The sequence below is a fragment of the Patiria miniata genome, unplaced genomic scaffold (assembly GCF_015706575.1).
Source record: "Patiria miniata isolate m_02_andy unplaced genomic scaffold, ASM1570657v1 HiC_scaffold_3, whole genome shotgun sequence".
Taxonomy (NCBI): domain Eukaryota; kingdom Metazoa; phylum Echinodermata; class Asteroidea; order Valvatida; family Asterinidae; genus Patiria; species Patiria miniata.
The window spans coordinates 9290379-9317501 of NW_024037069.1; the positions used below are offsets into that span (position 1 = coordinate 9290379).

The 27123-nt window shown below is 39.2% G+C and overlaps 2 protein-coding genes across 2 annotated transcripts in view; one reads left to right on the top strand and one right to left on the bottom strand.

Annotated features, from left to right (window-relative positions):
* The window catches only part of LOC119738782 (proton myo-inositol cotransporter-like), a 40594-nt gene extending 36066 nt beyond the window's left edge, over positions 1-4528 (top strand). Inside the window, exon 12 of the mRNA XM_038213741.1 lies at positions 1226-4528. Within this exon, the coding sequence (XP_038069669.1) occupies positions 1226-1293 (68 nt within the window). The 3' untranslated portion in view covers positions 1294-4528. The remainder of the gene's footprint in view (positions 1-1225) is intronic.
* A 2478-nt stretch (positions 4529-7006) lies between these two features.
* LOC119738783 (sodium- and chloride-dependent GABA transporter 1-like) lies at positions 7007-24575 on the bottom strand. The gene is made up of 12 exons (XM_038213742.1): positions 23382-24575; positions 20425-20556; positions 18175-18442; positions 17607-17739; positions 16843-16977; positions 16291-16394; positions 13986-14110; positions 12239-12351; positions 11817-11951; positions 9111-9314; positions 8350-8520; positions 7007-7460 (listed from the first exon to the last, which is right to left on the bottom strand). Exons 1-12 carry the CDS (start codon positions 23662-23664, stop codon positions 7236-7238), a joined length of 2028 nt encoding a protein of 675 aa, XP_038069670.1. The 5' UTR covers positions 23665-24575; the 3' UTR covers positions 7007-7235.
* Positions 24576-27123: the final 2548 nt, after the last annotated feature.

Consider the following 27123-nt stretch of genomic DNA (forward strand, 5'->3'; position numbering starts at 1 on the left):
CAGAAGTAGGGCATATGTGAATCAAAGGGAGATATCCTCTATTAGGGTTGAATCTCCTCTTTAAAATGACACCCTGATCATGTCCTTACATTCACGGTTGACTGAGCAGTGACCAATTTTATGAAAGGGTCTATTTAGTGAACTGCGCCACTTTTCAATCAAAACGTTTTACAGTCTTGAGGAGATAATCAGGAATAATTTATTTGCGGCTTGTTTTAAGAATGCAGAAAGAAAGATATTCAGAACGAACGAAGACTGTTAGGAGAATTTTGAGATATATTCTTCTGCCTAAAAATAGTTAATAAATTTGTACAATCATATTGCGCAAATTCCATAGGAATATGATCAAATGCGCATCACAATTATCCTTGTTCATCAGGATTGAGACTCTGCAGCAGCTCATGATCCGCGCAATCTGGTCCCTACCTTCACAGGAACCCATTTATACTCCTTGGTGGAGAGAGGCAACCATAGTAAAGTGCCGTGCCAAGAACACAGCACCCCACAAAGACCTTTTGGTTCTGGAAACATCGCCCCATGCCCTCATTTGTCATTCTTCACCCATCCTTACCCTGCAGGTTTGCTCATACACATTGCAAATGTAAAATATGAGTTCTAGTTTGTTACATCACAGCAACATTCGCTTTACAAATTTAATTCGCAAATGCTGAACACACATTTTCAACTCTGGTGAAGTTTGCCGCAAGTGTTCCGTGAGTTATTTGCACGGTTCCCGTGTGAATCGGCCTTTACAATGTACTTCAAGTCAGTATGAATAAGGGACCTTGCTTTTTACGGGCGCTGTATTCATCCCCTTTGTCAAATTGACACCTTGGTAACGTTTTTATGTCAGTATACCGAGCTTTTGAATATTTATCTTCAAGTAAGTATTTATCTTTTGCGTTTGTGGTTGAGGTGAATGGCCTAGGGTGTCGTTGGCTTCTTGGGTGTTAAAACGCCATGTCCCACATCACAGTCAGCGGTTGTTAAATATTGCACAGTGCATATTACCTTGCTTGCATTTTAAATCAAGCTTGCTTTCAACCGTAGATTTTACTTGAGGTTAAATTTTTTTAAGGATAATGTCAGATACTGTTAAAACAAATTGGTCCAAACGTCCAGGACATTTGTTGCTGGTGGTTCAGATTTGTACATGTGCAGCCAGAGTTCTATTTCCGCACAATGAAATGTAAAAACAAATTGTTTGTTTGTTTGTTTGTTTCAGATCAAAGGGAACCACTGTTATTTCCAGACGATGACCGACAGTCCCATGATGTTGCTGCAGTTACTTGATATGTGACTACGAACGTGACAAGTAACACATTTTATATAAAATAAAGATTCAGCTAATATCATTGAATAATTATGAGAATTGAATGTTAAGGTTGAATATCTTTCTTTAAAGTCACCCAATCTTGCAGGGCCGAGATTTATATCTGTGCGTATATTAGTGCATTACTGTTGGAACTCTATCGGCAGACTTCAGCCTCATAGCCTTGCAAAATCTAGCAAAGTCCAACAAATCCAATGAAATCCAAATAAATCCAACAAAATTAACAAAATTCAACAAATCAACAAAATCCAACTGTATCCACCAAAATCAAACTATCTGAAAATCCAATCAAATCCAATCAAATCAAAGAAAACCCAATCAAATCCAATTATCTGAATATCCAATGAAATCCAATAAAATCCAACAAAACCCATCAAAATCCAACTTTATCCAACCAAATCCAACTATGATATCCACCAAAATTCAACCATATGAATATCCAATGAAATCCAATAAAACCCAACAAAATCCAACTTCATTCAACAAAATCAAACTTTATCTAAAAAAAATCCAAATATATCCTCCAATATCAAACAATACCCAACAGTATCCATCAGGTGGATTTAGGTGGATTTTGTTGGATCAAAGCAGAAACAAGAGAACTTTTTACTTCAAACTTTTGGATTCTGTTTAATTTAATCATCTTACCTTTACCGTTGTTGAATTTTGTTGGGAGCTAAGGAAAAAAATACTTAATAAAGACCAGTGCTGTTATACACTTACCAGGAACCATGTGTAGTACAATGCGAACATTAACTACCTCAAATAGTGTTGGTTTGCACATTGTTTCTGTTTAAGGTTTCAGATTTGTTTTTCCAGTTGAATAATGTGACCTGCCATGGCATAATGAGGAATAACCCCCACCTTTGACTTTTCACGTTATGTACATCATATTAAGCGTAAATCATTGGCTTTCCAATGATACCAAAAATATTTCTGTAGCTTAATTAATTCCAAAGATATGCCGCAGGAACATCAACGGTGTCCTGCCAATCTTCGCCAAACTCATTTCGAGAAAAACGGCTTTGAAAAAAAGACACGCATTGCGCTGCCAAGGGCAGTGAAAAACATTCCTTAGGTTTTCCGCTTTTGTGGGTATTTTTTTCCCCAACAAAAATGCATAGTGTAAATCTTGGATACCTTGGCCACTCAAAAATACGAAACTATCAATATCGATTTTGACATGATTTTTCTAGTATACATGTATCCGACTTCAGGCGTCGATTACTAAAAACAAAGTTTTGGGGGACATTCCTCATTTTGCCTCAGTGGGTCACAAATACTAATAACTGGGGCCAAAGGAATTTTACATGGTACATGTACATGTACTTTAATCAAAGAATATCGTTTTAGGTTGTTTCATTGCCAATATCTAAGGCCTGCTATCTTCTATTGATTTATAACAACCCCAATGTCCCGAAAAATATTGGTCAAGATTTCACTGGTTCTCGAGCGCCATTTGGTCTGTCAGTCCTATTCCATAATCGATGTGAACCAGGGAGAGGTCAAATTAGATTTCAGGCTTGTACTGATGTTTGAAAACTTTCAAAATTAGTCTTTGGTGATCTTGTTGGTATTGGTGTGATTTAAATTAAATCCTTTAAAAAGAATCCCTAAAGTTTGAAAGTGTTTAATTAAAATCAAGAGGTTGAGTCAAAGATTGAGGAATAGATGTGTAATATTAATATTTTATGAGGCTTAAAAAATTATCAGCAAAAGAATTCTATGTATTTTTTATATTTATGTTTATTTTAACTTAAAATAATTTTAAAAAGATAGAGAGTTCCGGTCGAAGCACAAAAAAAAAAATCTTGTCGGTCTTCCTTAACATTAACTATTAAAAGGCATAGAAAATAATTGAATACATCTTCTGAAATCGATTTATAACGTTTTTGACATATTTAAAATGGAATAAAATGAATTGATTGTGCAGGGGAATGCTTGACACACATACGTACTCACATGCCTAGTACTGAGATATCATTTGGATCAGTGCCACATTTTGCTGCTTAGCATATACATGTACATTGTATTTGTACACTAGAGGGATTTTGTGTGGTATTGAGATAATGGGCTTTTGTGTGTAGCTGGAAAATCATGTTTCGGCGCGCTCGCTAGTCGCTAACCTTATCCAAAGCTCACCATTTTCCTTCAAGCCAAGTTGCCAATGTTTATATTTTTGTAATATAATGCTAAATTTATGTCCAGCAGAACATAGAAAACTATGTTAAATTGACGTAGAGATTAAACATGCAATCTCCATTTGTTGCCTTATGCCAACTAAAGCAACTCGCTCAATTACACACAAACGTGTGAAATTTCTTAACTCAGTATTTTAACACCGGTCAGCAGACTTTTCAAAATCTTTCTTTTCTTGTTCTACTGAAATGTATAAATGCTGCCAGACCAGTCGTATGCAATGTATATAACACAATGTTAGCATCACATTATTCAGTTCCAACTTCCAACCCAGTTATGTATCAATTTCTTCCACTTAATAAAACCAAAATGTGGGCATTCCAGGGGAAGATACACAAGGAAGAAGAATATGTAAAACTCTTCTGTGTTTTTGTTTTTATGAGTATTTTTTTTTTATTTTACCAAATATTTTAACAAATAAACAACAAAAGGGAAAGGTTCGGTTTTAAACAAACTTTAAGTGAACAAAGGCATTGACTTATTGGAGACGGCTTGATGCGCAGTTGGGCAAGTCCAAGAAAAGTTCTTTTTTTTTTGGTCGCATACGTAACACCATATTTTCTTTAATTACATAATCATCGCAAAAACTAATAACATAAAGGAATCTTTTGGGGTATTCTCCTTGCAGATGCCCAACAGTAGAATAAAAACACTGAAATCCATGAATATCTTAGAGGGTTAAACTTTCGTCACGTATGGGACATAGCGGGCGCGAATTCTTGGACTTGCTCACTTGGCAAACTACCCAAGTCAATTCCTTGATTCAACCTGACGTTTTGTAAGATTTCATTTGTAAAAAAACAACATGATTCGTCATCGGCAGATCCATCTCTGAACCTTTTTCTTGGCTTATTTTTTTAAATGAAAAAGATCTTTACCTTGAACACTTTACCTCTGATAAAAACATGCTTATTATGTTCAGTATTTAAAGAATTCGTAAAGAGGTATATTGTTTCACCTTCCGCATATACAGGGTGACCCCCAAAAAATGCAACCTTAAAACATTTTCCTTTAAAAAAAGAAAAGAGATCGGTGGATTTTTATGTTTTGGGTATCAGATTAAAGCTGAGAGCTTTTTCTTTCAAATACTGAAAAAAATCATGAAAATAGCACTTTGGATTGCTGAGAAAATGCCAATTTTGTAAAAGTAGTCATTTTTCATCCTGTACACAAATACTTCAAACAGTGAAACATTTTACTGGACGCCTACTGTGCAATTATCCTTCATTTGTGCAATTTCTTCAGTATTTTGACATATTTATGATGCTGAAAGGGTTTAAAATAGTACTTAAAAGGATGAGATACCTGTTCAGGTGGAAAAATAAAAGGTATTTCCATCAAATTCATTTGTACTCTTGTCGATGTGCCATGTTGTTTTGTAAGGATTAGGACATGCACAAATAGGTACAGTGAAAATCCCTTACTGTGGTGATGGTTTGTGTACAGGATGAAAATGACTACATGTATTTTTACATAATTGGGATTTTCTCAGCAACCCAAAGTGCTATTTTCATGATTTTGTTCAGTATTTAAAAGAAAAGCTCATACAAATCCACCGAACCTTTTTTTTTTCAAAAGCCAAATGTTTTAGGGTTGCATTTTTTGATCGCCCTGTATACAAATGTACCTGTATTCTGTGCAATGGAAATGCTACCTGAAGACGATTTACATCAAACATACCGTTGATCGAAGTGCAAAAGAAAAATCAAAACAAACTCTTTGCACTGTTTGTGTATATTGTGTATAATGGAAACTTCGCATCAGATAATTCAATAAAACCACATTCCTGCATCTAAACAGTGGTGTCAACTACTTTGAATTATTTGAGTGTGTAAGTGTGTGTTTTCGCTAAAAGTATACATCTTTTCAATGTACATTCACCAAAAGTTGATTTATTTGTTTAAATAATGGGAAAGATTTCCATGTACGAAGTTCACTCAACACCCCGTGTACAAACCCTATGAGATTGGACTGAAAAATTGTTTTCTAAGAAAATGCTTGTATTTTCTCACTGCTCAAATTGACTTTGATGACATGAAATTGCTATCTGGGGGCTTGTTAGTCAATACAGAGGAAAATTAGTGAACTTCGTATATGGAAATTTTTCCAAATAATGGCGTCCTCGTGGATGCTATGCCGACGTTTCTGATCCATTTAGGACAAACCCAAGTCATCTTGACAGTGCACTGTGGAAAACTAATGTACTGAAGACGCAATGGCGGCTCATGTTGATGTACGTGTACACTTGCTATGACTCACACCCTGTCCAGAACACATTCGACCGGCAAACTTCAAAGCAAATTAGAATATATCACCCCGACGCAAAAATTCCATCTTATAATAGTTTATGCGGTACCCGCTGCTATGTACATCAGATTCGAACCGGCCAACCGATCCCGTTAGCTCGGTGGTCGAGTGGTAAGACATCTGCACTAGAAAGCAGGAGGTCGTGGGTTCGAGTCCCACCCGAGTGATTTTTCCAACTTTCACTCGGGAGGTAACACACTGAGTATACAGTGTTTAAAAAACGTCGGTAAAGGGCAAAACCTAATTTGACAAATTAGAACATGTAATGGCCCACCGATTGAAACCCGTTTCCTTTTGAATTATATATCATTAAAAAAATCTTCCGAAATGTACGCCATCAAAACTACGTTAATGAACTAATCTAGTAAAGAATGTCTATAGTGAATTATTGAATAATAAGACAAAGCATATTAAAGAGGGCATTTGTTTTGAAAAAGAAAATTAGTGCTACACAATTACAAGAAGATATTAATTACAGCTGCTTACCGTAGCCTTTTGTTTTAGATATAAACACGATAGAATGACGCTATTTGCAATGCATAAACCTGTTGTATAATGTATACCCCAATCTATCCACACTAAACAGCGCCCTCTCATTGTGTCCGCCACATTGTCCCACAAAAGGCTATCACATTTTCACCCAATACTGTTCATGTCGGTTATAAACACCACAAAAAAGAGAAAGTCCACACTAATTGGAGGGGTCATAATTTTGAATCTGATTGTCTTATGATGACGTCATTTATATAGACCTTTGGAGAATGTTGGTAGCTACATTTTGATACCCCGTTTGCCACCAAGGACTGTAAATCGTCCCAGATTGACAACGGTTTTTGAAAAATGATGCAGTTTGAAAAGTTGTAAATTTAAAGATTGCGCAAGGAGAAATTGCTAAGCGTAACCACACGTGCCCGTAATTGGCCCCTATCGACTGTACAGTGCCCCAACAAAGCGTGGGTAATACAATTCGCGTGCTCCCATGCAAGCACTGTGGGATCGATTTTCCCTGGCCTGCCGTTCGTTTCGGGCAGCGTGACATTGTCACTCAGCAATTTCCACTCGCGTACTCTTTAAATTTGCAGCTTGTCAAACTGCATCATTTTTCATACACCGTTGTCAATCTTGGACGATTTACAGTCGTTGGTAGCAAACGGGGTATCAAAACGTACCTAACAACATTCCCCAAAGGTATATAAATGACATTATCATAAGATGATCAAATTCTAAATTATGACCCCTCCAATGAGTGTGAACTTTCTTTTTTTGGCGGTGTTTAGTTCACCTAATAACGCAATTACAAATCAACAACGCAATTGACACTGAAGGGACTGAAAAAGCGCTTCAGGAAAATGCACTTTAAAGCAAAACATATTCAATTAAAAAGTGGGAATGAAATCTATACAATGTCCTGATGTTGTTGCCTGTCTTCAGCGTTCAGTGGGAGGGCTATCGCCGTCTCGTAGCCCGGAGGGAGGTCGTCAGATTCCCGCCCCGTCATCTGTAGGCGTGTCAGGGACAGATCGTCGTCGTCTTCGCGCAGGGGGCGGGGCCGGTTGTTGTTGGCTGGGGGCTGGGCCGGTATTTTGGGGAACACCCTGGGCGTGGTCATGATTTGGAGACGCTGAGGGTTTGAAACACAAGGATTATAAAAGGTAATACAAAAAAATGACGAAGTAGTAAAACACGGGATTTGCAGTTACGAACTTAAAACTGACCAAAGGTGGTTCATCCACTTTTCCCTGCGAGCCGTTTCAGACTAGCGGACCACAGTTGCGCGGAACTAAATCATTCAAACGATTTCAATTAAATTTGACTAATGACGATTGATGTATAGAAGTGACAAGGTGGAAAGGTGGACTGTTTCATTCTTTTGGAACGACTCCACATTCTATTTAACGGAAAACAATATACTTTTTTGTTGTTGTAAACATTGGCTTCATTTTATATGGGCTGCCGCAAGTGCATAAATTGAAGCCGTGGTTGGCAACATGTTTTTCCCCTAAAAAGTCCACATAACGCCCTCAATACAAAGTAAAAAAAGCATGTTTAGGAATTATTTTGTAGCTTTGTTGACAATGTTGTATTTCCAACAATCAAAAAATATTTTGGTTATCTGTAATAGCTCTTCTTCATTTTTGCAGTGTTGGACCTTCAATAGTTTTGCAACCCGTGGTTGGCAAAAATGCAGTTTGCCAACCAAGCGTAGAAAGGTCTATACATAAAGTTCGCCTGTCTGATACCCAGACTTCTTTGGTCTGACCAGAGACGCTCCTACCTTAGTTCAGCGCCATGCAGTATGAAACGGGACTGGGGTTATTTGTATGTATCCCCTTGTCTTGGATGACTGTGCAAGCAACAGAGGTGTGAAAACAATAGTTCAAAACTTGTTGAAACGGTAGTATGGCAAACACTTTTACACATTGTTTACATGCATGTTGAAAGTATAGGTTTCCATTTCATTAGTTTGACGGACGAGTGGTTTTCAATCAAGTTATCACCGAGTCACCAACCTCGTGGAAAGTTCCGGGCGTGGTAAAGTATAGGTAGATAGCGTAGCTTGGTATCCACTGCATGGGTGCTAGAGCCATCAACCAGCCAAGCATCTCGCCAGCCTTCGGGTAATAGTAATCCTCGCCATACTTGGGGCCTTTGTAGGCGATCAGACTGAAGAGGAAGATGCCCTGTATACGAAATTTGCACAAATAACCCAAGTGGTTATGAGATATTAGGACGAAGTTCACCAAAACAGATTTTAAGAAGAGATATTGAGCTGCAATAATGATGTATTAAACTTATTATTGGTGAAGTCGATTCTAGGATTGGTTGTGACTTAAGATTGTAGTTAACCTGTTGAAAACGTGGAAACTGCGCCTTTCTTTACTGGAGAAAAGACCACACTATTTATTCAAATGATCTATTTGGTAATTAGTCTTCATGTTTTTTCCCCACAAGTTTAATTGAACCGCACTGGTCCAGCAAATTAAACACCGTACTTTTTATTGCGTTCAATTGTATAGCATAAAACATTTTGTATTCTATCAATCATAAAAAAATGCCCTTTTTGATTTGCTATGAATTTTTAATTTTCACATTTGAAAAGTCATTTGAAAATATTCTGGTCTCAAAGTGCCAATGGTAAAGAAAAATAATAGTTTAAATAATAACGTTATAAAGTTTGAAATGTGCCTACCAAACTATTTTTTTTTTTAAATATTATTTTGGTGGGGGAAAAAAAGAAGAAGTGTGCACAGTACGATGTCAATCAACTTACAAATGACACCAGTGGTGTGAGTATGACCCAACTGACCGGCCAGAACCAGCCTGGTGTAAAGGTCAACATGGTGTTGATATCAGCGTAGAACCGTCTTGCTCCGTAGCCGTAAGCTAAGGCTAGGCACTCCCAACCAGCTACCCAGAGCAGCGGCATACCGCTGGCCGCGTAGCTGTCCATCAGCTGGAAAATGTAGATACCGCCCTGCGCGGGAATCAACCACGATTATTTATTGTTTATTTGGTAAGTTATTTATTATTATATATTTGTAAACTCGAGGAAAAAAATAGACATGGATACACGAATTTTAAATTAACATCAAAGCCGATGCCCTTAATGCTAAGCAATAATATCTGTGCGACATTTTGTACTTTTAAAGGCACAGACCTAGAGCATTTACAAAAGTAACCTACCGAATTATTATCAAAAAGCTTACTTGGAATAAAGATCGCACTAGTACTAAACACCCCGTACAATTATGCCGTCTGGCTTGCTGTCATTTAGAAGAAATCAAGAAATATAGTGGTGATATCCAACGATCAGTCAACTGACCGATTTTTGAAAATAAAGAGCACTGTCGACAAAATCGTATTTCGTGATCAAAATGTGCATGGTTTTTCACTGTTTGTTCGATACTGTAATATCCACTGAGCTGAAACTTGAACGGTCTTCTTTCTTGTATTTTGAGTGGCGTTATTCTTGGAAACGAACAAAATACATGAAAAGCAAATGATCCTACATGCCTTGAAGTCCCCCGTGCATGTTAGAGAACTGATGCTCTTGGTTTTCGATTCCAAGGCTACCTCTTCATTAAAACTTCGCACGCGCGCGAATGAGTGACAGCGACACCTACTCTTGCTCATGCGAATAGAGCCTTAAGGTAAACGGTCACGTGGCCCGCCGCCTGCGAATCGTTTTTCCCCAAACGACATCCGTTCCCATCTTCTGATTGGTCCATTACGTGTATATCCAATGCCTTGTTCTCCACAACACAAACTCAAGATAGGCTTTACGTCTTGTGAGAAATGTTCCTTCCTCATTTTAGTTATTTATTAAAAGGTAAAACTATATTGACTATGCTTAATACGTATTTTTTTTTTTATAAATCACCAGGAAAGATTTTCGTTCATTTAAATTCACGTATTAAAACAATCGGTTGTGCGAAATGTTGATTTCTTATTTTCAGAAATGCTGAATTTTTTTTAGGACCTATCGAGAATTAGAGGCTTGAAAAATATTTTGTCCACACATTCACTTGCTACACATTTCCTACTTAGTTTTATTACAGCATTAGCATTTTAACAGATTTTCTGACATCATAAACATTACAACATCAAGTGGAATATTGTCTTACAAATACTGCCCTCTGTCAGTACCTTTTGTTTTTGTATTTGCCGCACGTCAATGCAAAAAGGGCATATATACAGGACGGTCAACATTTGCTTTACGTGACGAGGAAATTAAGCAAAAGGCAATTTAGAGCCAAACTAAGCCGCGACAGTTTCGTTTGGAACTGACATGGCCTAAAGAAAATAACGTGACAGCGATAATACAGTCGGTGTAGCGCGAATTTAGGACTCTAGAAATTCAAACCCATTGGTATAGTATTGCGCATGCCCAAGTGGAGATATTAGGGGAGTGACCGGTCACGTGAGAGGGTTTAACCAATAATAGGGTGAAGGAGTTCAGATTTTATAGGAGTCCGAATTTCATATGACACCGGTATTCGTATCGAGGACTGGACTTTCTCCTGTACAGGCAAATGTAACTAATTAATAAAAAGGTCGTCTTTAAAGGGCATCTGAATGTCTCTTTATTAAAACAATTGGTGTATTATAAACGCACAGCCAATTTCATCTAGAAAGAAAGGTCGACAATGCATCGCTTCAACACAATAAAAAAAATCAGCTTGGTATGCAGAAACTATTTTAAACATAAGTCAAAGTGATATGCAGTATGAAATTCATACGGGATTCCTTTATACAGTGTATTTTCCTTTTCTTACGGAAGTCTACCATTACAAGGCTGAAAGGCACTCAAAGTAGAAGACGTCTAGCCTAGTACAAGTACCACTTGCCCGTGTCCCTTACAGGAGCACACCCGAGCTGTACGATAGAGATAAGTGCTACACAAGGACCCGATGTGAAAGCATCCACATGGAACTTACATCAGATTGTGTTACCTCCTTCAGTGGAGCAAAACCTTTCTGTGCCCATGTATGCAAGACAGTGATCCGCTAGCTAGCGACTCACAAACATTATGCATTAAGGCGGAGTCAGAGGGCAATTGAATTATAATAACAAAGAAAACCCCCATGAGACATTCGCAACGCATAAAGTCTATGTACAGTGGCAGAGAAATAAAAAGCAATGCTTAGCCGAATTATGGGCCGAAAATATAGAAAAAGCACGCAAAAGAACACAGCGAATGCCTGCGATAGACCATTATCATGCTGCGGCCATTTGGATTTTTCCCATTCAAATCAACGTAACCAAAGCGAGGCTGGAAGGAAAAATAGTCTGGTTCCTTGTTGCACAAAAAAAGATCATTCAGCTCTGTTATTGGATACAGGGAGCATGACTGAAACGGTGGCATCATGATAAAGGACTATAACCCCTCTAGGCAGCTAAACCCTCCTCTTGACCCAAACCCAGATCCGCCCCTGATTGTCTTGGCGAGAACAAAACCGACCCGAAGAATACTCACCTCAGTGATACAGAAGAGGTTAAGGAAGAAGTCGATGGTGCAGATGGAGATAAGGAACAGGGTCCGCCTCTTGCGGAGGTTCAGCCGAGGCCAGGCGTCCATGATGGACGTGGCGAAACCCTCAACCACGCAGAACTATCTCAGGAAAAACACGAAAAGGCAAATTTTGATATGTGAGCCACTAAAACAACGGTTTTCAAATAACACTATCATGTTATTCAATATAGATGAAGATAACACTTGGTGTAATACCGCAAAATTTGATACGTCCTGCGTTTTGTTAAGCCCCCTATTTTTCAGTTTTTGTACTCGAAAAAATTACATATTTTTATCTAATTTGTGAAAGCCTTCTCAATAGCTGGTATTGATCGCAGCAAGAAAATGTGTGCATGGCATCTTTTATTAATGAAATGGCTGGTCACCTGGCTGTCGAGTCCAAGCATGATCAGCATCCCGAAGAACAGAACCGACCAGAACGGTGCCCCTGCCATAGTGTCCACGGCGGTTGGGTAGGCCACGAACGCTAAACCCGGACCTTGGGGAAAAGGGTACCAGACAAGACAGCATTAATGTCTAAAAGCATAGTGGAATTTTTCACTCTTTTATAATTTTTTTTTTTTTTACCCTAACTCCCTAGGCATTTTGCGAGGATGTAACCTCAATCCTGCAAAATCCTCCAACTGCCTCCGTGTAAAAATAGCATACAGCCTCAATCCTGCAAAATCCTCCCTTATTTCTTAAATGTGGTCCTTGGAGGAGTTGACCACTGCCTCACATCCTGCAAAATCCTCCATTTTGCAAAGAGGATTTTGGAGGATTTGGGAAGGTTGGGGTTGTGGTCTTAGTTGAACATGCCCACGTATCGGCTAGCAAATGTCGATACAGACAAAACTCAAAGGTAGGAACATCAAGATACAGTAGCACTCTCACGAGATGGGCACTCCGTTCCCGTGAACACAGGTTCGTCTCCTTTACTTTTACTCACGAGGGGCGGATAGTTTTGATATAGGGACATAGGTGCAAGCCGTAAGGCCTGAATGTTGCCTTTGGAAGAAAAAATATCAAACCAAGAAAAAAAAACACAAGCAATATAACATATGGAAGTGGAACTCTCACAAAAAAGTGTTTATCTAAAATTGCCATCAATTAAATTGTTACAAGTTCCTATACGATTGAACAATATGGCTTGATCAAACACTAGCCGGAATAAAGAATGCTATTTCCTAGTAGATATTTCTCGCTATCTTGGAAATCTCCGGTCTTTCTAAATTTAGACTGACCGTACATCTCTCCGGTCATTACAGCTTTCTCCGAGAAAAACCAATTGTTGTGACTAGGGTGCAATTTGTCTCATTCCACCGCGAGACACTAGACATCATCCCCTAGCGCTGAACAGGGGCACTGATGCATGCTTAGATTGGACGGCCGGGAAAGTTAATGATTTGTTTTGGGGTTCCAATCAATGGGAAGGGAAGAGTAATTTATAAATGTGATCTTTGATGGGATCGGGTTGATCTTGAGGAGGTCATTCCGTTGGCAGCATTGTCTTGCATTATCATTTATAAGCTTCTCCGTCTATATTAGGCTTACGTGGATGTATTCTCGTGAAAGCACATTCAAAATGGCTGAACTCGCCAGCCGGTTTTATTTATTGTACCCTATTTTGATTCCGTTCGCTTTTATATTCCTGATGTATTTCTCTTGTTTGAACCAATGCGGGTTGTTGAAAGAAAAAAAAATTGAAGAATGTTGACATTCAGAAAGGTCGAATGTACAAACAAAGGAGACAATCAAACAAAAATCGCCCCTCAACAATTAATCTTGATTAATATATTCACTGGATACATTCAGCCTAGTGTATGTACATGTTAATTATTTTGTAATCAATGGGTCCCATGTCTTCTACAAGCTAACGTTTTTTACCCGGTTCCCTCATATTATTTCTGTTGTTCTTTATTTAGCTCCTTGTTAATTATGTTTGATGATATGAAAACTAAACCAATAAACCAATAAAACTTAACAACGAAACAAACACCCAAACACCCCAACAAACAACAAACAGACAGCCCGACCGACAAAGAGACAAACACACCCTCCACATGCTTCCAAATTGCCATAAAATTTTGAGTAAAAAAAGAAAAAAAAACGGCAACAAACAAGAACTCCTACCTTCATCCACAACGTTCTTGACATGAACCTCCTGGATGAACGCCATGTAGCCAAGGACTGCAAAGATGACCAAGCCTGCAAATAGACTGGTTGCTGCGTTTACGACCCCGACGACTAACGTGTCACTGCAGGATAAGGGCAGTAGACAGACTCGTTATTAGGTATAAACTATATTCCCCGCATTATCCCTTTTATTGAGATACAATGACAAAACCCGGAGGCAATTTCAACAATTAGGCAAAATCGGTGATTATTTGTGCAAGTTATTGAGAGCTTTCCGGAAAAAACTGTGCAATCAAAATGGAAGCCTTCAAAATGCTGAAAATGGTGCCCGTCGGCAGCCGCAGATTTTTGACATTGTTCTGATCGTTGTGGTTATAATAACCGACTATGGTACCTCAAGGGAGACATTCCCATAGACTTGTGCAAAATTCCCCCCCCCCCAACTTTAATGACACCTAATCCCAATTTTACCTTATCCTACCCCCACAAATGTTGGTATATTTATGCTCTGGACTACGAGCAATCAATCTAGCCTATTTGCGACACCAACATTTTGCCTAGAAATGGCAGTTCAGGCATTCGGGAAACATTGAAATGTCTCCCAAAGGTGTAACTCCTAAATCTATAAGGTGACTCCCAAATGGTATTATTGACGGTGGGATACCCTAGCTCTATGGTTATATCCTGATCCAAAATATTCATTCTTAAAACACTAGACCAAAAGAAACAAGACATTGAACCGTTGTGGTGTTATTTCATCCGGAAAGGTAGAATTCAAAAGACAAACATATATTATTATGAAAACATAAAAAAATCTGAACGACAGTTGTTGAAAATGTTCCGATGAAAAACAGAAAATTGTTTGCATTTTTCTTTGGGTAAAGCAATTATGTTGAGTTTCTATAATTATAATCATCCTGTCTGGAGTACAATTTTTATCTATTGATAAATTGTAAGAAAAAAGGTCGTACAATTACCTTTAAAAAGCAACAAAAACTGGTGGTTGAAAAAATAATGACCAGTCTATATACTTTTGATTCGGTGAAAATGATCTCCTTGTTTGAAGTTAATTATTACCTGTTATAAAATGGTCAGTTTAAAAAAATCAACATTTCATAAACTCCATTACGTGAAGCAAAGATTATGAAGCAACAGGAAGGCGAAATGGAAAGATTATATTCACACTCCTTGTTCCGATTGACCTATAACGTAAAAAAAAATAAACCCGTCTGTCTTATGACTGTCTTGCTTAAGGCTCTTTTTACAGCAGGCGCATAATTTTATTAGCAAAAGGATCGTTTTACACACAAAATATAGTAAGACCCGCGAAGTCTTAAGTGCGAGGCAATATGTAACGTGTCCAGATAATAAAGATTTATTGTTTTGAACTAGATTTCACTCAAATTGTGCGCTCTGCTCTGCACGTAACACACTCGTTTGTTTCTAGACGCCTATTTTTAGCTCCGAATCCACGAGACGGGAATGTGTTGGGAACGCTCTTGTAGATGGTAAATACGTCAGCAACGAGCTGTCCTGTGCAAACTTAATAAAGTGCAGTGCTAAGAATAGATAATGAATCTCCCCCTTTGCCAGCTGGTAAAAACAAACCACACTGTCTCTTTCTTTTCAAAGATCAAAGATTTTGCCTCCTCCTGCACACACTAGTCTTGTCCCGAAGCCAAAAATCGGAAAATATTGATATACGCGTGCGCAGTTGTAACACCGACCTTGTTTTGTTTTTACTGCTGCAAGGTAAATTTATTTTAAGGAAAATTAGTTATGGCTGTTTTTACTCTATCCATAAAAAGCGAGAGAATAGATTTTCTTCTTTTAATTGCCAATTGGCCTTATGTGTAGCAGCCATCTTAGAGGACAATGCCTTTGTTTTGCTGCGATATGCATGAGTTCCTTTTTTTTGTGCATTCATTGTTCCTGAATTACAATAACAAAAGATGCATCTAAGATGGCCGCTACGCATACCGTCTATGTGATACAACGTGAACCGCAGCGTTGCCATCTGATGCCGTTTTTTAACACACAGGAAATGATGGGTATGTTTTTTTTGCATTCAATTGGGGACGTTGAACAATAGAGTACAATAGGGTCTACAATTCCCGAAGGTCCGCGATTGACGATCGTGTACAAAACATATGGACAAACAAAAGAGGGACAATAGGGGGTCCAAGATTGAAGGTGTTTACACACTTTGTGATTATTCACAAAAGTTAGTGCGGCTCTATAGGGGGGTTATGAAGTGAGTCGAATCTCGAAGTGAGCAAGATTTCCGTTCTTTGTTACTTACAAAAGGCAGTTATTGCTGTAAGGGTTGTAGCTACCGAGGGAGATGAGAGAGCCGATACCCACACCGTAGGAGAAGAAGATCTGAGTAGCAGCATCAACCCATACCTGGTCAAGAAAAAAAAGTCATTTCAATCAATGATTTATTTTAATTTCTACCTATATCATTTATTAAAATAAGCCTCTATATACATGTACATGCAAGTATCTGCGAGTCTTCTTTAACTATAATTTAGTTAACCTCAATGCTCAAACACACAAAAAAAATTATGAGCAAAATTTGAAATTACGTATTGAAGTTAATTTTACGTTCGGATCAAAACCTTGAATTTAAACACTCATTTTTGTACCATGATAAAAACAAATATCAAATGAAGGAAATTATTAAGACAAGATAAAGGAAGGAAATTATTGCTCCTTTCTCGAAGTATTTTGGGCATCCCTAAATGTTTCTACACTACGTACTTTTTTTTTTTTTAGTTCTCATAAATTATGCCCCACCAATACATGTATTTCCAATTCTAGGTAAGTACTAATCATGCAGTTAGAAAATTACCGTAGGTTCCCCGAGTTTGTCAAAAGTAGGCGTGATGTAGAAGAGTATACCGTCCATCGATCCCTCCAGTAGTAGGCCGTTAATGAGGAGAATCAGTAGGATCACGTACGGGACTAGAGCCGTGAACCACACAATCTATACCAACATGGAAGACAAGATGTGAAATAAATATCACTACAAACTAGTATCGCTATTAACTGAACTTAAGTGTTCATTTCCCATCTAGTCTCTTTGCATTTGAGGTGTTTTTTTTATTGCTTTGATTCAGTTGCAATTAATGTAAACAAGGTCTACTTTTTATTATGCGCATCCAAACTAACCATACACAAACTAACATCAACACAAAGTTTTGCTACATGGGCCTTATTGAAAGTTACGGGTAAAATCTTAAATTTCGGAACTGGCGAAGAGAAATGAAAGCAAGTTAATTTATAATAAATTCCAGTCTGATTCAATGAATAATATAAAGTTTGTAATTAAACATTCCCTATGTTTAAAGCCATATTAAAAAAAAAATGACAGTAACATAAGGCTGCATTGTGCCTGCATAAATAGTCTGGCGCCATCCCATTCAACAGTTAACAATTAATGAAATGCATTCAGGGACTTCGACAAAAATGGCCAACTCGTGAATAAAGCCCATTGTATTTAAAAACAAGACATGAAAGTGGTTTCACACTTTACGCAAATGTGAACGCGAAGCGAAGTTGGCGTGATGAAACATTCGCATTGAAATTCACCGGAACTGTGAACTGTCACCGTACCTTTCCAGTAGTCTTGACTCCCCTCCAGATACAGAGAAACGTGAGGACCCAGGCTAGCGCCACACAGCCTACCAACTCCCACCGTATGCTACCCACTTCGCCAATACCCGATGACACGCTTAATACCCTGCGTCTGAAAATAAAATGGGGGAGGGGGGGAATTGGCCGTTGTATTTAAATGTTTCGAATGATGCTTTGGCTCGAACAGCAATAACACTGCTCGAAAAATATTACAAACAAGGTAAATAGTTTGCCTTGACTCTTGATAAAACCGGTGTTTAGAAAAAAAATATTAGAAAGTAGGACGACGTGTTTGAAAGAACACGAAACAAAAATGTGAAAACTGACGTTGTTTTTTCATCTGTTTTTCGTAATAATATTCTTTCCAGAAAGTATTGCTGACTAACTAAAGCAAAATAGACCCCACTAGAAGTATATAAGTTTGTAAAGTACATGTAATATCTGTTCCCCTTTTTTAGTGCCAAAGCAACCACGTGTGCTTCAGGCACCTGTATAATATTAGCGCCACTTTATGAATGACGTTTTTAAGTCTAGTGCCCTGACGTACTCCCAATACTGTTGCGCTGGCGATTCAGACAGATTCCTATGCAGCAGGGACCCGTTGATCGTCAGAAAAGACTCGTTCCTAGTCCCCGCCGTCAGATTGTCCTGCAGCTCCCTGTCCAGGCAGTAGACGTCGTTCCAGTCGTTCAGGCATCCGTGCCAGGGAAGTGGGCTGCTGAAGGAGGCGAAGAAATAGAATATGGACCATGCGCAGATGACGATGTAGTAGATGTTCAGCATGGCGGCTATGTTTGCGGCTGCAAGTCCCACGCCTGTGGTGGAAGGGGAAAAGAAGACTCAGTGAGGAAGTCTATACCCAGAACGATATATCTCCCTATACTCTATACAAACCCTAGACTATTGTTACCTAACACACCCCTCCCCTAGATATCTCAACAACAAAAAATCCTGAGATTCTGGTAACATAATGACCAACACAAAGGGGGGTCCCTCCGTCCCATATCGTGCTACAAATGAGGAAGTCAATGTGTACGACAACAGATATCCTAGAACTGAAACTTCGGCTCGTACCCGGTGTCACGGTCTCACTTCTCCGGCGTGCTAGCTTCTCCGGGTTAATTCGGCGGATAATTGAGCACGTTACAGTGCACGTTACATGAGCACGATTCATGCTCATGTGTCCGCTGTGCTTATTTTTCCTCGGGCTGTTTTCTGAAGTCTGAAGCCCGTTAATAACACAGTGAGGGACACCCAAGAATGTGTTATGTAACACTTCCTGTGGGTCAAGTCATATTCCACGGTCTTGCAAGCATTCTGATTATTTTGTGTTCCCAGCGCCACGCATGTGTGTGTTCATGGAGGAATAATTAAGAACGAACTCCTTGGTCCGTGTTCCTTGCTCGTTCGTGGTCCATTTTGTCCTTATTTTTGCAACCACGGCTTAAAATAAATGTGCATTTCAAATTCAAGTCTTTAACATAGGAAGTTAACAGTGCGCGCCAAGAAAATTCTATGCATACAAATATCTTACGTACACAAGTACAGCCCCGAAAAACTCAGCACACTAATACAGTGACGAAAATGTACACTACTGCGCAATTTTGTGCATGCGTGTTGAAGCGAAATTTCCCTTTTGGAGAAGCTAGCACGCCGGAGAAGTGAGACCGTGACACCGGCCCAGGGTTCTGGTGACCTCGAAAATCTTTCACAACAACCTCGTCCCCAGGGTCTACTTTATTTTCAACTTCGTAGCCCCCCGGTGGGAAACTTGCTTCATGTATCATGAACACTACAGCAATAGCAAGTATAAATGTTAGCGTGAAAGTTCATCTGTTATGGTAGTTAGATCACGAACGTGTAGATCCGTGGTTAGATACAATGTAGAGGTACCCTTTTGATCACAACACTAGAGAATTTCGTACCTGTAATTTTTTTCGACCGAAACTCCGGTCTTCATCTCCGGTCTTGATGAAGCTAAGACCGGAGCTTCGGTCGAAAAATTACAGGTTCGAAATTCTCTAGTGTTGTGATCAAAAGTTTACCTCTAAATTACAGCAAGTACGTGTAACGGATTCTCACCGTGTACCATGATTGTCTGTATTACGTGTTTTGACGTACATCATGGGATAGGCCGTTGGGTGGGGATGAGCGAAGAAGCAAACCAAGGATGAAACAGATGACATTACGTACAGGCGTCATGCCGCTAGTTTCACAGTTTAATTAAACAATGTACAGTTTTCAGGTTATACAACCATAGCGCTATATTCTTTCGAATGGTAGCTTATACATGTTGCGAGACACTTTCTAGTAAATTATTTGACATTATAGGGGGACATCGGGCATTACAGAGACATTTTGAATGTCACCCTAATGCTGTCTAGGAGTTTTACTGTCGAAAGTTGCTTAAATTAAAACGATTCCTTAGGTCGAGAATAGTATAATTGAAATTTTTGGTTGGGGAAAGATTTTAGAGTTGGGGTTAGGGGAGGGTTTTCGTTTTGTGCACAAATCTATGGAAATGTCTCCCTTATGTACCACTTTCGTTATTCACAATACAACTATAAATTTACTTTATTTTCGAGGTACAAAACAATGTGTGCAAGGAACCCCGAAGAAGTGTGTAATAGAAATGACAATAATGTTCTGGGTTGTTACAGAACCCCTGGGTGGCGCATATTGTTTGTATTACCCAATCTCCCGTGAGGACTACAACAGGTGTACTTTATATCGAATCTGTTTCCCGGGGGTTCTGCCAACTCAAGGCAGACTGTCCCGCCAATAAATCCAGCCTCACCTTTGAGGGCGGGAAAAATGTCCCAGGTGCCGATCCCGCCGGTCTGCATGAGCTGGCCCAGCGACACTTCCATGAAGAACATTGGTACCCCGCAGGCTACCAGCGAGATGAAGTATGGGACAAGGAACGCTCCTGAAATTAGTTTTAAAAAAATCACAAAAAAGCTGTGTAGGATAGAATTTCAAAAGCAACCCTGTTTTTTGGTGTTTTTAATGTGTTTTTTTGGTGATGCACTTTGTTTGAATAACCCTGAAAAGTACATTTACAGGCTACTTTAGCTATTAGGGCGAAGAAATCTACTTGTTCAACCTTGAATCTTTGATTGAGAGCAGATTTCGCCTTCACTTATGTCTTTAAAGTGGCATTCTCGGGGTTATTAATAAGGACGGTTTTTATTTTTTTACGCTTTTGGAAAATTGCTTTACATTAGCAAAACCGTGACATAAAGCTTTATTTTCACGTTTTTTAATTAAGTACCCATAGTTGACACAGGGTTGTTCAACTCTTTTTTGGCTGAGCTTAATTCTGTCTTCTTTATTGAGGTCACTACAACGATGATGTTATTTCATTTAAGGTACAGCACAGGAAATCCCTGTTTGGTAACACTTGCACTTTGAGGGTTTGTAAAAAAAAATGGAGGGTCCAAGCCCAGAACCGGAAATTTGAATGAAAGTTGACCCAAAAGTTCCTTTTTTTACAATGAAGCGGGGATTTCATTTTTCGTAATGGCAATAGGCTTCAGGGATACTTTTCCTAAAGGGATATTACAATTTTGAACGGAAAGCGGAAGGGGGGGGGGGGTAAATCAAGTTTTAGCTCTAAGTTTCGCTTAAGTTGAACACCGTGACACCTTAAATCGAACTTGAGGGTATTATACCCAAATTTTTGGAAGAAAAGAAATCTGTTATTATTGGTGCCTATTATTTTTTATTTACATGTACTAATCTGCACTGTTCCCCGGCAGCAAAAAAATGCGCAGGGAAATGGAGGTCAGTGAACCCACTGAGTACGGTGAGCCTGCCCGGCCATCTGCCGGAAGCTGATGATAGCTTGCTCCCCTTAGATATTATTTTATGTTTATGGCAGCACTTGGCTCGCATACATGACGCTTTGGCCTACTGACCTCTCTCTGGAGCTGACAACCTGTTTTGCCAAACGCCAGCAAAAATATGCCAACCCAGAAAAGTGTCGAGCGCTTGTGTATCATTTCATTCTCTCACGGTTTATCACGGCACAGATCAACACTGGTTCATGGCCTCTCTTTAACGGAACACAACATCCAGATTTGGGTCAAGTTGATTAACATACATTCTACGAAGAGCCTCGGTGCCTACGGCCCGATTAGTAGAATATTAGAAAACTGACAGAAGGAGAAATGATCTTTTCAAATTTAAGGCTTTGCGTTAAATGAATTTTTATATTCAGAGACTTCGGTTAGTCCATTTGGGGTCTAGACCGATTAAAAAAATATAAGATAAATGACAGAAGGAGAAACGATCTTTTCAAAATTCAGACTTGGCGTTAAATGACATATGCCTTCGAAGACGTCAGTTAGTCCGTTTATTGGGGTTTAGACCGATTGCCCGATTAACAAAAAATATAAGATAATTGACAGACTTTAAAACGATCTTCTCAAAATTAAGACTTGGCGTTAAATGACATTTTGGGCTTTGCATGATAGAGAGTTTAACTTAGAGAGTTAGTGGAATGCCATGTGATAGTAGTGTTTACAAAAAAAAAGCTGGGTGGTTCTTAAAAAAAACCCGATAACCAACTCCACGTTTTGTCGGATATTATGCTCTAACCGTCTTCAGAATTATACGATTCGTATTAACTTCAGATGGTGTACCTTGTGGCATAACTAGGGGAAGAGGGCGGGGATCGAGTGGCTGCGCCTCACTAGCTCGTGTGTGTGCCCCCTGTCAGTGTGCCCCCAGGAGGGGGAAGACGTGATTGAGCTTTTCTATTCGACCTGAGAGAGTTGAAAAAACGCAGTGCAGTTCTGAAAAGAACCAAATGTATGAGCTCGACGTTTCGGCGGATTATGCTCTGACCATCTTCAGAGCCACACGATTCGTTTAGGGTAACTTCCCGTGGTGTATCTTTTCACCCCCCCCCCCATTTCGCTCCCTGAGGGAGGGGAGACTTTTATATTTTATAAATCGGATTTGGTACCCGCTTCAAAAAATAAGGCCTCCTATAAAATAAGTGGTACCCGCAGAAATTCGATGCAGATAAAGGGGAGTCATATAGAGAAAATCGCACCCACTTATTCTTCTTCCTTTTTTATACTAAACTCGAAGTTTTATCTGAAGAGTCAGGCCAAACGAGCACACATTTTTTTATAAGATGCACTCGAAGCAATTTAAGATGGATAATAGTACGTCGCCGATAATTATTCACACGTCGAATTTAATTAGCGGCAAGATGTAACACCTGCTCATAAAGTCTCCAGACTTAACCAAAATGCTCATTGCTCAAGCTTTCTTTGAGGGGTTTGGTGTGAAGGCAGAAAGGTGAGGGAGATCTATATCATCTGATCATGAAAGGGAGTCATTGTTGAGTAACACCAATCGCTCCCCGTCCTTCCTGCAAATTCATACTGTCTGGATTCTTTGGCAATTTGAAATAATTATGACAGATGAATTACCAATGTCTGCGGCATCTTGGCTAATCATAGTCATGATAGTGTGTGACATTGGATCCTGAGGTGACTTGGGTAATATACAATAAAATGTCATAATTATCATCACTTAAGATGTTTTTATCTGCTTCATATCCATGCCAATACAACAAAAATGTTTAATTCGACGGAGGTCCAAGTACTAAAGCAAAACGAGGCTTTAGATAAAAATTACAATATTAACATCCCACGCGAACCCTTGGACTGGAATGTAAGCAGGCTATAAATTGTGTTTATAATAAAAGCCAAGAAAACAAACATTGACCTGTCCTACCTCCACCGTTCTTGTAGCAGAGATAGGGGAAGCGCCAGACGTTCCCCAGGCCCACCGCGTAGCCGATACACGCCATGATGAAGTCCATTTTATTCCCCCATCCCCCTCTCTGGACCTCGTCCTGTTCCCCCTCCTCAAGATCATGGTCGTCTCCCACATCATCCTTTTCACGCTCCGCGATTACACCCTTATCAATGACCTCGATGCTGCCGTTTGCGTCCGGCGCGTTCTCCACGCGACTCGACAATTCGCCGTGATCTAATTCTCCCGAAGCTGTGGTCATTTTCGTCCGTTCGTTTGACAACACGTAAAGCTCGGAAATCCCGCCCCTCTTCGTGTCAGAGCGATGACTTTCCACAGAATTTTTATTATCTACTGCATGTGACCATAGAGCAAGGAACAGTGACGAATGGCGGTCCGCTTACGATGTCAAAAATGGGATCCACGGAATGTCTTCAATCATTTTCTTGATAACGCAGTTCAGCAATTATCCACGATGGTACAAGCTGTAGGCCTACTGAAGTACTGTTTTTTTCTTCTCTGTATGGTCGCTCTGTAAGTACAAGAAGACTCAATGATTTGACATTTCGTTTCGAAAAGACAGAGAGAAAGGTACGGGTGGTACAACAAGTATCTCCACTGAATGATAGACAACAACGTACAAACGAGCATATAACACGTGGAAATGTACGGCACGCACGCCAGAATCAAAGCGCTGACGAGATATCCTCGTGTTGTCGACTTGTCGGTACGATCCGGGGTATTAACCCCAGGGTCGTCTGGGTGAGGCCTTGAACAGAAACCCAGCTCGCGTGGGGTCAGACATTCCACATCTCGGTCGCCAGGCATGCCAGAGGGTACAGGGGTTGATGCAGGGTAATAAGTCGGTATACTCTGATCTGGGGGATGCGGGATTTGGCCCAGATTCGAGGCATGATGCTTGCTGAATTTATGATACGTGGCTTGGTACAGTTTGGGAACTAGACAATAAAAGCTGTTGCATGTTACCATTCCTCCGTGATGTTACATTTCCTGGATGGTTATTTGTTGATGGCAACAGTGCAGTTCCTCTGTCACCTGTGATTCGATCATTCGGATCTTTATGCTGGTATGATCACAGTGAGCGAAAACTTGGTAATTATGAAGTGGATATCTAATCGGTGAAACCATGGAGACATTAAAAATGATAACACTTTGAGATATTGCCTCACGAGTGTTGCAAGACAAATTTGAATGGGAATTAATGGTGTGACCAAAATATAACAGTCAATACTATACTATAACAATTTTCCCTGGAACTCGCCAAAGAATCGAAAAGCGTGGTGGCGCGTGCGCCAACACGTGCATGGGGGCGCTATTCAATGCGGATGGGCCTGTACTGTGACGCTAATCGTAATAACGGCATTATATTTGCCGACAGTGACACATAGGCATGGGCGTCAATTGTTCGGGGACGGGGGTGGGAGGGCGACACCCCCCTCCCCTTTATAAAGGGGGAGAAATCATTACGTTTGTCAACCCCCCCTTTTTTTGTCCCCGAATAAATGCTCAGAATAGCTGTTTTAATGACTCCAAAAACTCGAAAATGCATGTTGTTTAAAAGATGATTTTTTGCTTTAAAAAAAATGGTTAAAGTGGTTAAAAATTGCCTCAGATCGCACCTCGGAGCATCTAGAATCCGAAACAATTTCCGGTGTCCCTTAAGCAGGCCCCGGACGTCATCGTTAGGGCTTCACGCTTCACGCTTCACGCTCGCATTAGTTCTGGTTAAGGTATTTCCCCGGGCGCCCACTTTGACTCTTGAGAAGCGATTGACGCCCTTGCACATAATGGCTCGCCGTTTAAATCTGAGGTTGCGTTATTGTGGCACCTTTTGATGGTCCTTCACAGCTAGCTACAACGACAGGTGATTGCGCGAATAAATGTGTGATAAAATGGTGTCTCTAATGATTAGCTAAACACTTGAATAAATAAGTAAACAACACAAAAGTCAGAAGTAAACAACACAAAAATCAATCGATATGGGAGATATAATCTTGATGATAGTTCCCCATTTATTTCCCACCCTTTAATATTGTGCGAACATCGTTACTTTTTTACAGCAACTGTCAAACAAAATAAATCATTATTATATTGTCAATCATAAAGTATTTTACACCTGTGTCATTTAAACGTTAATTATTGTTGAGGAAATTTAACTTAAAGGAAATGCCCTAATTCCCTTAATTATTGACCCTAAATACTGACAAGGTTAATATACGCTGAAACTTTTATCGACACATTTCTTACGGAAATAATATTAGTTTAATGTTCTTTCAATCAGAGCCAGTGTACCGCTGACATCGACGTTAACTCGATTCCAAAAATAGGATGTGAACCTTATGATGGGTATGGGCCTATTTGTTTGTAATTATTTAATTTTGTTGATAAGGCCTTAATAAACAATAATCTTTACAGACATTTCAAACACTCGAAACATATTATTCGAAAATCTCCGTGTGTAGCATAAGGAATATACGATAGATTAATATGTATAGATCGTAACTGAAAGGTACGTCCCATGCATTAACTTAATATAAGCTATATCAGTTTCGATACAAAAGTCGGGGAAAAAAGAAGAAGAGAGTACATGTATGTAACAGTATACAGAATGAGTAACAACTCAAGTTGATCATCGATCGTGTATAGTCTTTGATAAGCTTATATGCATGTCGGTCGAATGTGGGGGAATTACAAATTGGAAGACAAGTCTCTTGGAAGCAAAAATAACATGAACATTCTGCGCCATTTACACCGTAACTTTCAAGTATTTGGTCGTTTGATCTCATTTCTTTGCAAAATTGTTTTTCTAAGCTATTTCAGATCTTAGTTGTTCAAAGCTGCTTATCAGGCTATATTGTATGTAAACATGACAATGAAAAGAAAAAGAAATAGATGATCTACGAGTTTGAGAAGAAAACACAACCTTTCCACCAAAATTGACACTCTAATTTTTTTTTATCAAAGCAATCATTATTGAAAATGGTTCTAATAATTGGGCATAAATATCACATTATGCATTTATATAAAAGCATTTCTTAACACCAGGAATGCAAATTCTTCAAATGGATTTTATATAATATATTTTCATTCAATTTCATTTGTGTTTTTTTATAACTTGGACCACACCCCTTAACACCGGGGAGGGTTACTTCAACTTACCTGAATATTTAAATATACATTAAAATAAAATAAAAAACAATTCTAATGTCCACTAAAAACAAATCTAGATCTGGTATTCATCTAATCATTTTGTTAGAAGTAACGCAAACACACAGTAATTCACAATAATTGACAAGTCTTGTGTTTGAAAGAAAAGCTGGTTGTCAAAATCCATTGAGAAGAAAACTGCGACAAGCATAACTGAAAAGAAACCAACTACGCTGGAGAAAGGTAATTTGAACAGAGCACCCATAGAATAAAAAAAAAGGACGAAAAGGATGGAAAGGAAATATACCGGAGTCTTATAAAGAGCACGAATCTACCAACAATTAGGTACTCAAGGCGCAAATTAAATTATTTTAAAGACAGGTAAATGAAGTGTTTGAAATAATGAGACCCATTTTATGTAGCACCTTATAACGGTTTACGAGGTGATGTGGTGATTTAAGCAGCCACTGCCAGAAACACCGTGGCAAACCCATTCTCTTAGCGATAAGTGTTTAAGTTCTTAAACGTTCATTACACAACACACGGGACCTAC

Bases quoted from the DNA above. Each gene is read 5' to 3' on its own strand.
- LOC119738783 (XM_038213742.1), bottom strand. From the start codon at position 23,664: ATGACCACAGCTTCGGGAGAATTAGATCACGGCGAATTGTCGAGTCGC. The intron at 16,395-16,842 runs GTAATTTTCTAA...TTTCTTGACCAG, and splicing joins ACAAACTCGGGGAACCTACG to GTATGGGTTGATGCTGCTAC. The intron at 9,315-11,816 runs GTGAGTATTCTT...ATTCCCGCGCAG, and splicing joins ACCTCTTCTGTATCACTGAG to GGCGGTATCTACATTTTCCA.